Source organism: Betta splendens, chromosome 22 (genome assembly GCF_900634795.4).
Source record: "Betta splendens chromosome 22, fBetSpl5.4, whole genome shotgun sequence".
In the NCBI taxonomy this organism is placed as follows: Eukaryota; Metazoa; Chordata; class Actinopteri; order Anabantiformes; family Osphronemidae; genus Betta; species Betta splendens.
In genome coordinates, this window is record NC_040900.2 from 642,147 (window position 1) to 654,646 (window position 12,500).

General features: G+C 49.4%; 1 protein-coding gene across 2 annotated transcripts in view; it reads right to left on the reverse strand.

The window, feature by feature from the left end:
* The window catches only part of prkd1 (protein kinase D1), a 23,104-nt gene extending 20,401 nt beyond the window's left edge, over positions 1–2,703 (reverse strand). For both annotated transcript variants that reach the window (XM_029138811.3, XM_029138809.3), the window contains exon 1: positions 2,014–2,703. In XM_029138811.3, the coding sequence (XP_028994644.2) occupies positions 2,014–2,244 (231 nt within the window). In that variant the 5' untranslated portion in view covers positions 2,245–2,703. The remainder of the gene's footprint in view (positions 1–2,013) is intronic.
* Positions 2,704–12,500: the final 9,797 nt, after the last annotated feature.

Genomic DNA, 12,500 nt, shown 5'->3' on the forward strand with positions numbered 1-12,500 from the left:
ACATGCGTGTGTGTATGTGTGTGTACATGCGTGTGTGCGTGTGTGTGTGTACATGCGTGTGTGTGTGTGTGTGTGTGTACATGCGTGTGTGTGTGTGTGTGTACATGCGTGTGTGTGTGTGTGTGTGTGTACATGCGTGTGTGCGTGTGTGTGTGTACATGCGTGTGTGTGTGTGTGTGTGTGTACATGCGTGTGTGTGTGTGTGTGTGTGTGTACATGCGTGTGTGCGTGTGTGTGTGTACATGCGTGTGTGTGTGTGTGTGTGTGTACATGCGTGTGTGTGTGTGTGTGTGTGTGTACATGCGTGTGTGCGTGTGTGTTTACTACGCTTGCCTGAACCGGTGGAGGCTGACGGCCGCCGCTCTGAGCCCGTTCTGCTTCACAGCTCTGTTCTGTGGGCTCAGCAGATGGAGGAACCGTGATTTTTGGTTGAGGCTCTGGAAAGGTTCTAGAAACACACCTGTGTTCACACGCACAGCTTCTCCTGCTAATCTGAGCATTTAGTTCTATGTGAGGAGTTAAGTGCTGCGTTCTGCCAGCGATGTCACGCGTGGTGTGAACAGGTTTGGAGATGACCTGCTGCACATTTAAAGTAACAACATCCCACTAATAAACACACACAACGAGTTGTGTGTGTGTCGCGCCTCCTGGCTCTCAGGTGTGTGTGTGTGTGTGTGTGTGTGTGTGTGTGTGTGTGTGTGTGTGTGTGTGTGTGTGTGTGTGTGTGTGTGTGTGTGTGTGTGTGTGTGTGTGTGTGTGTGTGATGTGTTCAGGTGTAACAGCCTCTCTGCGGAGAAATGGATGATTTAGTGATTTTCACCTGAAATGTAACAACCAGAAAACGGAACGGACACGTGTGAGTGACGAGTTAAAGTCCATGTGATGTGATACGCTGCTGGTGTTTATCTCCATCCTTGGCTGCTTTCACACTAAGTAAGTGTTTTCCCACATTTTCTAATTAGTTCTCTGCAGCGAGTGAATGCACAGACAGGTTTTCATGGGACCAGCGAACCGGACCTCACGTCCACAGCAGAACCCAGTTCCTCCTCCTGATCCAGCGTCAGGTTCCTTCTCCTCCGGCCCAGTCTGAGCTAACGGACCAACGCCGGCGCTGTGGCTTCTGCTCACATTCAGTTCAGGCGGGAAAGAAACCAACCGAGTTACAGTGGACGAGAGAAAAGCAGCCTCACGTTCTCTCTATGTGAGAACCAGGACATGTATCGCATTCGTAAGGACATCGACACTGTCTGTGTGTTTTGTGTGGTTTCATTGCGAGTGCTTGGCAACAGCTTTTCAGTTCAATTCAGTTCACAAAGCAAACGCCAAGAGGAAAAAAACAGAGAAACCCCTGCAGAGATGGCGAACAAAGGCAGGATTCATGGCTTCCAACGAGAAGCGAAGCAGTGAGTGTGAGTCACCGCACCGACCAACGCCGCCGCACATCCGACTCGGTCGCTTCCCTCAGCGCAGGAAGCAGCTACTCATCTGCTGCTCCGCGCGCGAGCACGCGTCCCCGCGCCGAGCCGGACCGGGCCGGGCCGGGCCGGGCCGGGCCGGGCCGAACCGAGCCGGGGCGGGCCGGGCCGGGCCGAGCCGAGCCGAGCCGAACCGAGCCGAACCGAGCCGGGCCGGGCCGGGCCGAACCGAGCCGAACCGAACCGGGCCGGGCCGGGCCGAACCGAGCCGGGCCGCCGGGCCCGGTGCTGCTCACTGGCTTCCTGTTTAACTGCTGGGACCGACCCTCTACTCTGACCTGCAGTGACGTCAGGGCCCAGAAGCCCCGGCGCCGGAGGCACATCACGCTTCAGCTTCTCTGATTGGCTCGTATGTTCTGGACCAACACTTTGTGGGTAACTGTTGCTTAACCCCAGCAATGGTTCATTTCCTGTAAAGTAACTATAATGTTGAACCGCATGGTGTGACTGCTTCCTGCTCTCACCTCGTCCTCTCCGTTCTCAGCTACGCACTCAGGACTTGAACTGTGACCTCACAAGTACCACAGCTCTGCGTTACCTTCTGGTCCACGATGGAACACGCCACCTCCCGGACCTGACTGAGGCTGAGCTCTGCGGCGTCCAGCAGCACGGGCTCCCGGCTCAGTCCGATCTGGATGTGGAAGGAGATCACTCCGCCGCCGCCGCCGCCGCCCCCTCCTCCTCCTCCCGCGGTGCCGGAGCTGCTGATGGTGGTGCCCCCTGCGAACGGCAGCGGGCTGGGCGCTCGGATCAGCGGAGGCGCACTCATGTGAGCCGTGTCCCCGGTGGCTTCCAACTCTGCCCGGAAACAATTAAGTCACGATGAGGAGAAAGGACCGCGCCGGAGCCGACAGCAGCCAGACGGACGCAGACCGTGGAGACGCTCGCAGACGCGGAAATCCCCACGAAAAGCAGAGTTTCCGACAGAAACGGCGACTGATGAACTACAAGAAAAGTAAGAGGAAAGACGCAGGAGGGAGGAACGACGTGAACGCAGAGCGAATTAGCAGAGCCATAATGACTACATGACTGGACCGAGAGCGGTGGAAAGCGGTGATGCGGGTGATAGAGCCATGGACGTCAACAGAGGATGGAGAGGAGGAGGAGGAGGGAGGAGAGGAGAGAGGGAACCCTCCTGGATGAAGGACGATGAGTGATGGATGCAGGAGGAGACGTAGCTGAGCGGGGCTTCACGGGGAAGCTGCTAATCAGCTGCTCGGTGGACGGAATGGAGAGAACGCGTTCGCCTGTTGATGAGGCTTTCAATAAATAGAATGATACAAATAACGACTTGTTTTTATTTAAGACCAAATATTAGATGATTCAGACAAATAGATGATAATGAAGCAATGAAATGACAAAAACATGAATTGGAGCAGGACGAGTGGGTTGGAGTCTCCAGCTCAACCGTCTCTCTCTCTCTCTCTCTCTCTCTCTGCCCAGAGTTTATGACACTGACACCTGTTGAGTCTGGAACCAGATTCCTCAGAGCGACTTCGCAGCAGAGTCACGTGTGCTGGTTGCTAGGAGACGCACACACATAGCGATATGTACACAAAGACAGTGCCGTCGCTCCCACGCTTCAGCCTTGTGTCCATTCATTTCCAGGGCTGAGGCGGGTCGGACCAGAAGCACAAACTCAGTTCTCAGACAAACGATGAGGGGAATCAATCAACTGTCATTGTCAGTGCATTCTGGGTAAGGAGTTACTAAGACTACACTAGTTACAGTAAGAGTCAATGCACCGTGTGTTTAAGCTGTGATGAATCAGAGCCCATGACTTCCTGACAGAAAGTCCCAGGTCCATCAATCAACTAATAATCTGAACACAACGAGCATACAGGAACCCAACCCGTCCCAATGAGCAGCACCAGCACCAGCACCAGCACCAGCACCAGCACCAGTCTGAAAAGGCAGCCACAACCTTAAATTCTCCACGGCAGCAGATCCACCAGAAGTGTTGCCTGTTCTTGTTAAGTCGGTCTAATTGAACTAATTGCTGTTTGACAATGAAAGAAGAACCAGGACAGATAATTAGCATAATCACCCTTTTACTTTTATTAGAAACTTTTCACCATCAAACATGAAAACACAGCTTCATGTGCTACTGACTGCATCAAACAATTAAACCCTAAAAGTGGGATAATGTCTGTGTGATGATGATGATGATGATGAATAACGATGCTTCAGGGCAACTCGGACACACAGGCCAGAGGATTCAAACCCAAACCTGGTTCTGGTCCTGCTACACGATCAGCCGAAGCTCCACACTGTGACACAGTTTGATCTCAGTCCATCTGTGGCTCTGCAGGACCTCAGGCCGACAGCAGCTGAGGACCACAGTGAGGCCCGGCGTGAAAACACTGATTCACACTTAGTTAACGTTTAAATGGACCGGAACCAGCTGGAGGAACGGGACACAGCCTGCATGGATCTGAGCTGCTGGTTTCTTCTCAGGCAGGTTCTGTTCAGACTCTAAACACATGAATATGACACGGTTCTGGGTTGTTGAGTTCTGATCCTCTTCAGACTTCTCTGCTTCTCCATTTAAAAACAAAGGCGTCAGAGTCAAAACACAGTGTGGAGAAAATGGACTCTGTTGGTTGAAGGTTTGACTCCTGAGCCGCTGCCTTGCCACAGACAGGACTCTGCAACACCTCCCAGCTCACACACACACACACACACACACACACACACACACTGTTCATTCACACTCGTACTTCAGCTCAACGCACACCCTTCATTCACTCACACACACACACACACACACACACACACAGACACACACACACACACACCAGCAGACACACACTGACAGATTTGACACCCACCACCCGTCATTACATTTTTACAGCCCCCTCCTCCCTCCATGGGTGCTATTCCTGTCACCGTGGGGTGTGCGAGATGCGGCACAAGTGCTAAAAAGCCGCCGTCTCTTCCCAGTAAACTTGGTGTTGTTGTTGTATGTTGTTGTGCAAATGTTTTGAGGGGAAGTTTGCCGACGCTGGCGCACAACGAGGTACAACAGTAGTCAGAGGGCAGCGCTGGGAGGGGAAGGAAGGCGCACAGGAAGCCCGAGCCGCCGGGCCGGGTCACGGGTCACGGGTCACGGGTCACGGGTCACGGGTCACGTTCTGATTCTCACACCTCCGCTCACGGCATCACGTTCCCTGAAACGCCAGCAAGAACATCATGGAGGAAGGTTCTGGTTCTAACCACTAAACAGCAGCTCCACACGGTCAGAACCTCCGGTGCAGAACCAGGCCAGCAGCCCAGCGCTCCAGCACTGGCTTCCTTCCTGCACTCACCTGCAGCAGCTGAGACTAACGGAACTGTGTTTGCAGGAAAGCGTTTCTGTCTGGAGGGAAAGAGGGACGGACGCGGCCCCTGACGCCGGTCCCGCAGGTCCAAACGTGGTTCTACCGCGGTTCTAGCAGCCTCAGCCTCAGCGCTCTCATTGTTCTTCAGACGTACACATGTGCGCGCGCTGATCGCCGTGCATGTGCTCGTTGTCTTCCCTTGTTATTTTTAAGTGTATTAACGAGTCGGGAACAAAAGGCCGCCTCAGGAGGAACAGCGTTGTTCTCACGACATATGTTCCACTGCAACACGTTGGAATAAATTACCAAACAGTCTTTATTTAATCATCTTTGAGGCTGTCGCCTTCCTGGTGTCGGTCGCAGCACATCCACAGAGCTGCAGAACGTGAACGCAGGCGCGGGTTCATCCCGTTGGACTTCATACGTGGAAGCGCAGCTCCTCCGCTCCGTCAGCGGAGCTTCGTACTCTATAAATAGAGCCGGTATTTTTGCTCACACTGCAACAGAGACAACACAAACACCGCGCTGACGTCTGACAGCAAACGCTTCCTGCATCTGAACAACACAAACAAGTCAGTGAACCGCTGCGGGTCAGCGCTGGGCGTGGGCCGACACGGTCCGGACCAGGGTTCTGGGCAGTGGATCAGTACGTCCGCACTCCTGGGATGTTAGGTTTAAAAGAAGGGTTTAAGCTGTGATTTGTTTCAGTTTCTTGAGTCTTTGCGTTTGACATGAGGTCAGAGCCAAGTTCACCACATCAAACAGAACGTGTTAATGCTGCCTTCAGCAGAAAATAATGAAGCTCCTCAGAGAAACAGCCAACCAGCGACTGTGGACGGATGCACTCAATTAAATCAGCTCCACAATCTGCATGTGAACGATCTGTGACGAGACGCTGCCGTGTTGTTTGCATCGTTTTACTTTATGTCAATGTCAGTTAATGTGAGAAACTGCAAATGAATGGAAAAGGTGGACCATCATCAGCATCGTCACCATGGAGACGGGAGGCGGGTAGCAGCTCAGAGGCCGAGGCGCCGGCAGGTCCACACACAGCAGAGCTTCCTGCTCCTCAGCGTGAGTGAAGCCCGAGGCTCCGAGTGACAAACAGCAGATCCGCTTTGGTTCCTGCAGCTCTGACTCTGCTGAAGATCCTGCTGCGAAGCGTTTAGCACGTTCACTATGAGACCGAGGCGCCCGAGGCCCCAACAGGTGAAGCTTTGTGTTAATAAATGGGAAACAAAAGACAAACTGTGGCTGTTTACAGAGACGCCTGCTTCCTGCAGAGAAGCTGAATTATGACTTTTGTTTATAATGAATATTGAACAATAACGAACAAACAGCAGCGAAGTGGAGCCGACGCTTTAATCAGTCTGTTATGAATATTGGAGAGATTGTGTTGTGCTTAGGAAACAGACCTCCCACTGAAAACACACACACACACACACACACACACACACAACATACTTTTTTTTCTATCAAAGTGGGGCCCTATGGTCATTTGTGGGGCCCTTTGGCCGGACCCCACAACTTTTAAGACCTTTTTTAGGGTCAAGATGTGATTTTAGGGCTGAGCTTAGATTTGAGTTTTTGTTCAGACTAGAGCGAAGGTTCCTTTAGCTGTGATGGTTGGGGTGAGGGAGGGTATTATGTCAATGGAGGTGCTCGCTTCAAGCACTACAAGGATGTGCGTGTGTGCGTGTGTGTGTGTGTGTATTCGGTCCTGGACGCCGTAGAAGCCGTATTTTACAGACTTACTACAGGTTTTCACACTCTGCTACAGTGTGAATGTCTTGCAGCCCCAGGACGGCTTCAGACAACATGGGGCCATTTAACGGCATTAACACATTGTGAACATATTAATAGAGATTTTTCAGTTAACCTCTAAAAACACACAGCGAGAGATCCGCAGCGTGTTCAGACCGAAAAAAGAGAAACATGACACTTCAAAGCAAATAATGTTCAAATATGAACATTATTTTAAAATGCTTCCATTTAACATTATGATGGAGTGGACTGTGTGTGCGTCTGTGCGTGTGTGTCTGTGTGCATGTGTGTGTGTGTGTGTGTGTGTGTGTGTGTGTGTGTGTGTGTGTGTGTGTGTGTGTGTGTGTGTGTGTTTAATTGCTGTGTCTTTCTTGGGTCCACGTCTGCAGGTTGCTGGTTAATTGGTGCCACAGGCTCCACTCGTTAACTCTCTCTGGCAAACAGCCTGGCACCAATTACCAGCTCGCTCACTCTGCTCCGGCCCCACGTCCCTGTTTTCATATTGAAATGAGCTTTATTTTATTGCCTGACCACACGTTGAACAGACACAAGAGGAAACTTCAGTTCTGTCTTTCACACAGTCAGAGATGATGTTGCATCATCAAGGATTAAAATGTCATCACCTGAGCAGATTCATCTTTTATTATTATTAACACTAATAATAAAGCACCTTCCTCATTCGTCCCTGACGACTCTTCCTGTCTTCTCTTTGATTGACATTTCAGGAACCAATTACCGGTTTGCTGCCATGACGACCGTCTCCACTCATGTTGCAGCCCCTCTTGCTCTCTTGATTGACATCTTAACAACCAATTACAGCTGATGCCCCCCCCCCGTCATTAAACCCATCTTGTTGTTGTTTGTCAGACTGCTGCTGTGCCCCTGAACGCACCATCGCGCCCACTCAGAAGCTCTGTTGTTTACCAGTCAGAGCTCGGCTCCGGGTCTCGTCTCAGGTGTTGGCAGACATCTGCCTCCTGTCAGCCAATCACAAGCCAGCGTCTGAACGTGGGGAGATGTTCACATCGTGATCATTTAGTGAAGCATGTTGATCACAGGGGACAAAGTTTTTCTGTCCATTAGAAGAGTCAGACGTAAATAACAATGAACGCGCTTGTGAGTGTAGGTTCCAGCTGCTCTTTGAAACCCTGCTCTCGACGGGAAGGTTCAGCTGTGAGAGCGTTTGCATGAGTCCCAGTGCTTTGTGTGGAGGCACATTTCCATTAGTGAGTGTTTGATTGACAGACTCAAGGACGCTGAGCTCCGTTACCACAGGTGTGACTCATTACAGGACGGTCGCTTCGCTGGGATGGAGACGGGCGTGGACGTCTTCATCTTGTTGTGCAGACGCGTTAAAAAGTTCAGCTCACTTTAATGTTATGTAAAAATATTTGGTGGAAGTTTGTGCATCACAGAGGAAGCGCCGACGTGTTTGCAGACTGGTGACAGGCAGCGACTCGCTGTAATTGTTTTCCTCCGCCGCGTGCGCTGCCCTGTGAGGGAAGGTGTAGCAGCAGCTCCCCGGTGGCTCCACACATGCAGCTACTGAAGCCTTGTTAGAGCTTATAATGAGCCATAAAGTGCTCAGCTGTATCCAACATGCATGTGAGTATCACCTGTCGACACACACACACACACACTCCCACAGGAACAAACAAAGCCATATTGTCCCTGGTCTGATTGCTGTGATAATTAATGTAGCATACGACCAGAAAAACACACTGAGACCAATTAAAGCAGAGGAGAGAGATGGAGAAAAGAGGACGGGAAAGAGAGAAGAAGACAACAAAAAAAACCTGGGTGCAAAGTTTGAGTGCTTCTGGTTTGCTGCTGCTGTTGTGGCCACTTTATTAGGAACCCGGTGGGCTCTGACTCAGTCCAGTCTAGATGCCCTGCAGGTTTGCTGGTGAGGGCTCATGGGAGCTGGAGTCCCACTGGATGGTTCGGATTCTGTTCAATACTCAGACCAAGAAACCAAAGACAAAAGTGAAGTAGTGAGTGTAAATAACCTGAGTGTGGTTGTGGTGAGACGAGGGAGGCTCAGGCGTAATTAAAGGCAGCAGAGGTGCTTTTACCTCACAGCCCTGAAACATGTGGCAACTTGTTAATTTACCTCCGTAGCAGCAGCCCCACCTCTCGCCCCACCAGCCTCCACCGACTCCCGTCTCCCTGCGGGCGCAGACAGATGGGCTGGGAGTCACCTGAGGCCGGATCCGGCAGAGGCTCCGATAAAGATACAGTCGGAGTCATGTGTTTCCTTTTCTTTTCGTACCTACATGTCTGACTTTGTGTTATTAAAACTGAAAGTGATTAGAGATCAGCCTGAATTAAATTACATTTTATTGTCAGTGATAAATAAATATTGCATAAAAATAAATTGACAGGAAAAAGAAACTCAAGGGAAACACTCTCCAATTCATCAGCTTGTTCCCAGATCTGAATTGTCTGGGTCCAGATTGGAAGTTGAATCGGACATTTACATCTGTAATTCAGAATGAGTAAATTTCATATTCATTTTATTTCTGTGTCTGCCTTCGCACAGCTACATGATGTGGACTTAGAGCTTTAGATCACTGTTTATCCTCTGTGTATCCTACCGAGGTCACGCCTCCAGGTAAATATTACACATCATTCATGCAGGTACTGTTTAAAACTTAATTTCCTTTCAATTAAGTACACGTGTTTTTAAACGAAACGTGATATGTGGCCAGTAAATATCAAGGTGATATAAAATAGGAGGCAAAAATAATTACTTCATGCTATTATTACTCTGGTTCCTATGACACAGAGAGAAGTTTTAACATTTTCAACTGCTTTTCAAACTTTCCCCATCTACTGTCCCCACTTTAACACAGCCTCAAAGTCGTCTCAGCTTATAATGTCTTGGCTGTACAGTCAAACAAAAATCATTTAGCCTCAGAAATCAGACCTGAAGCAGAACCAGAATCAGAACAGAACAGTAATGTGGAGCTGAGCGTCGTCCACATAGAGGAACATTTGTGTGGAAGCTAGATTATAATTACAATGAGATGAGACAATACAGATTGATTAGTTAATGTGCAGCAGTGGGCACATCATTGCAGGAACTGGTAGTGAAGCTGTTTTGGTTGTGCTGTGTTTTTACAGTGTAGTGTTTTAAAGTGGGTTTTAACAGTGTGTTTTTCAGCGTGGAGTTGTTGAACCTCTCGCTCCGTGTGTGTGTGTCAGTAGTTATTATAAATACTCTGACATGTTGGCTGCTTAATTAAGGTGTATAATTCTTGTTGTTCGGTGCCGTCACATAAAGAGAGATGATAATAGAGTGAGCGTGTGTGTGCGTGTGTGTGTTGGGTAGTAATTGGATGAAGGCTGGTGCTGTGTAATAATTGGACGGCTCAGCTACAAACACAGTGACAGCGGCGGCGGCATCAGCATCAGGCTGCAGGCGCCGCTCTGTTTGTGGTGAACCCAAAGTAAACACGGGAGACACAGCGTAAACCAAACAAACTGCTTCTGTTCTGTGCTTTAATATTTCAGACTTTTATACCAGAAATCACCCAGTAGCGGTTACAGCTTCACAGCTTTGGCTCCAGCCGCAGAAGGAGGCCAGAAACCCAGAGAGGCCTGGTGCAAACGGATGCTTTGTTGGTGACAGATCACCTAGTGGAAGCAGCTTCTGGCACCACCACCGTAACAGGAAACGGGTGTCGCCGTGGTAACGGGTCGGATGATCTGCGTCCGTGCGGCCACTGGAGCAAACTAGTCACAGTTTAAGTCCATTATTTCACATTATACCACAAAATAAATATCTTGAGTATGATGTAGAACCGTACAGGGATCTTCGTGAACACATAGCTCAGTTGAGGGTTCATTCACTGTTCTCTGCTGCCATCTGCAGGCCGCTGCTGTTACTGCACCACGACACAGGGAGGAGGCGAAAATGGCCTCGGCATCAAAGCTGTAGATCCAGCCTGGTCTGCTTTAGCTTCTTTCCAAATGACAGCAGCAACATCTTAGTGTTTTTAGAAATTAATTTGTGAAAGGAAGAGATTTTATTTAGGTCCTGAGCAGCGTGGCGCTGTCCTGACAAACCCTTTGGATTTGCCTGCTGAGGTTCTGAGATTCCTGCCTCCACCTCCACACAAAGGAGGTGAATGGAGCGAATTTGTGATTCAGTGGCATTCAACAGCAACATTTGTCGCAGGAAACAGGATCTCAGTTCTTGCCAGTGTTCCAGCATCGCACAAAAAGCCGTTCCTACCGGGCCATTTGCTCTGTCAAAGGAACGTTAGAAATGTTCTGAATTCCTCTGATTGTCCAGAGCGACGCCGCAGAAACCGAGCGACCACGTTCTTACAGGAGAGAATGATTTCACGGCGCCTTTGTTTGCTCATACAGAGTCTCTAGAATCACTCAAACCAATCAGTGTCATTCTCTGCTGATTTCTGTTCTTCTGTTCACATTGTACAGCGGTGCATAATAAATAATAAGTTAAAAACATCACAGAGACTTTGTGGTTTACTGGCAGCAATGGAGAATTAGCATCACAAGCTGTTCACACAGCTGCAGAAGACGTGAGGAATCCTGCTGCACATCTGGACCTAAACTTCACTGATGGAGTGAGGAGTTTGCTGCAGCGTCTCAGTGTTTAGTTGAGTTCACTTGGTCGGGTTGGGTTTGATGATGTGTTTGTTAGTCAAGCTGCGGTTTCACGTGGGTTCCCTCTGGGCCGTGTGCAGGCAGCACATCCACTGACCAGCAAACCTTTGCATCTGAACGCATTTTAATTGTGGGTTTGGATCCTGACCCACGGCTCCTCGCTGCAGATGTGTGGCTCCCACCTGCCAGTGGACGTGGCGTCTGTATGATTATGTGCTTGATTCCATACGGTCACAGGTGTCATGTGAGGTGGGAATTGAACTGGTGGCTCTCGGAGGCGGGAGCAACTTTCCTCTGTCATTTATGAAAAGGGACTTTGCCTGTTTCTCTCACAGCTCTCATTAAAGGCATCATGGCTGCGTCGTACCTATGATTACACCTGCTGTCACTGAGCGGCGCGTGTGAGGCAGGTCAGCGAGCTGCAGGGGAACCTGACTAATACGTCGAGCGTCTCAGAGCAGTGAAGCTTGGCAACATTAATAATAGCTTCATCAGCCTGGAGACAAATTACCTGCCTCAGCGGCTTCAGGCAGCGTCTGTGTCCACCTCGGACTAATGAGATGGAAAGTCGGGCGGGTGAGAGGCAAAAAGGCTGCTGGTGAAATCATAAAATACGCGTCCACGTCTGTCCAGCATCAGAAAACATGAATGAATGTTTATACACGAGTCGCCTCAGCTCCTGCAAGTGTTTCCTTAAGAAGGGATGATTCGACTGACAACAAACACAACATCAGCGATGCATCTCATGTCCTGATTCCTGCTCTGGTGTTGTCCACGCCCCCGTACGGTGGCCACGCCCACTTACTGTAGACGCTTCCTGCCTTGAGAAATAGGAAGCTTCGTTGTTTTATTAGTTATTTTTAGTGAAGGAATAATCCAGTGACACTATTGTTGACTGGACCAAGCACTGTTTATTGTTTGTTGTCAACACTCATCATTCACCTTGGCTTCATTCAGGTCAAATCAGAAAAATCAGAATCTGACACAGATACGCCTCAAACAGACAGACAGCTTTAGTATGAAGAGAGTATTTCAATCTCACTATCAGAAGGATCCAGAGGTCACTGCATCATGTCATGGAACTTATTGGGATGCAACACATTTTTATTAAAAAGCAACACAACAACCAGCTGGATAACAGTTGACCTGCTTCACCCTAATCCACGTGTACATCCAACTGTAGAGGATAATGTATGTATGTATGTATGTATGTATGTATGTATGTATGTATGTATGTATGTATGTATGTATGTATGTATGTATGTATGTATGTATGGATGGATGGATGGATGGATGGATGGAT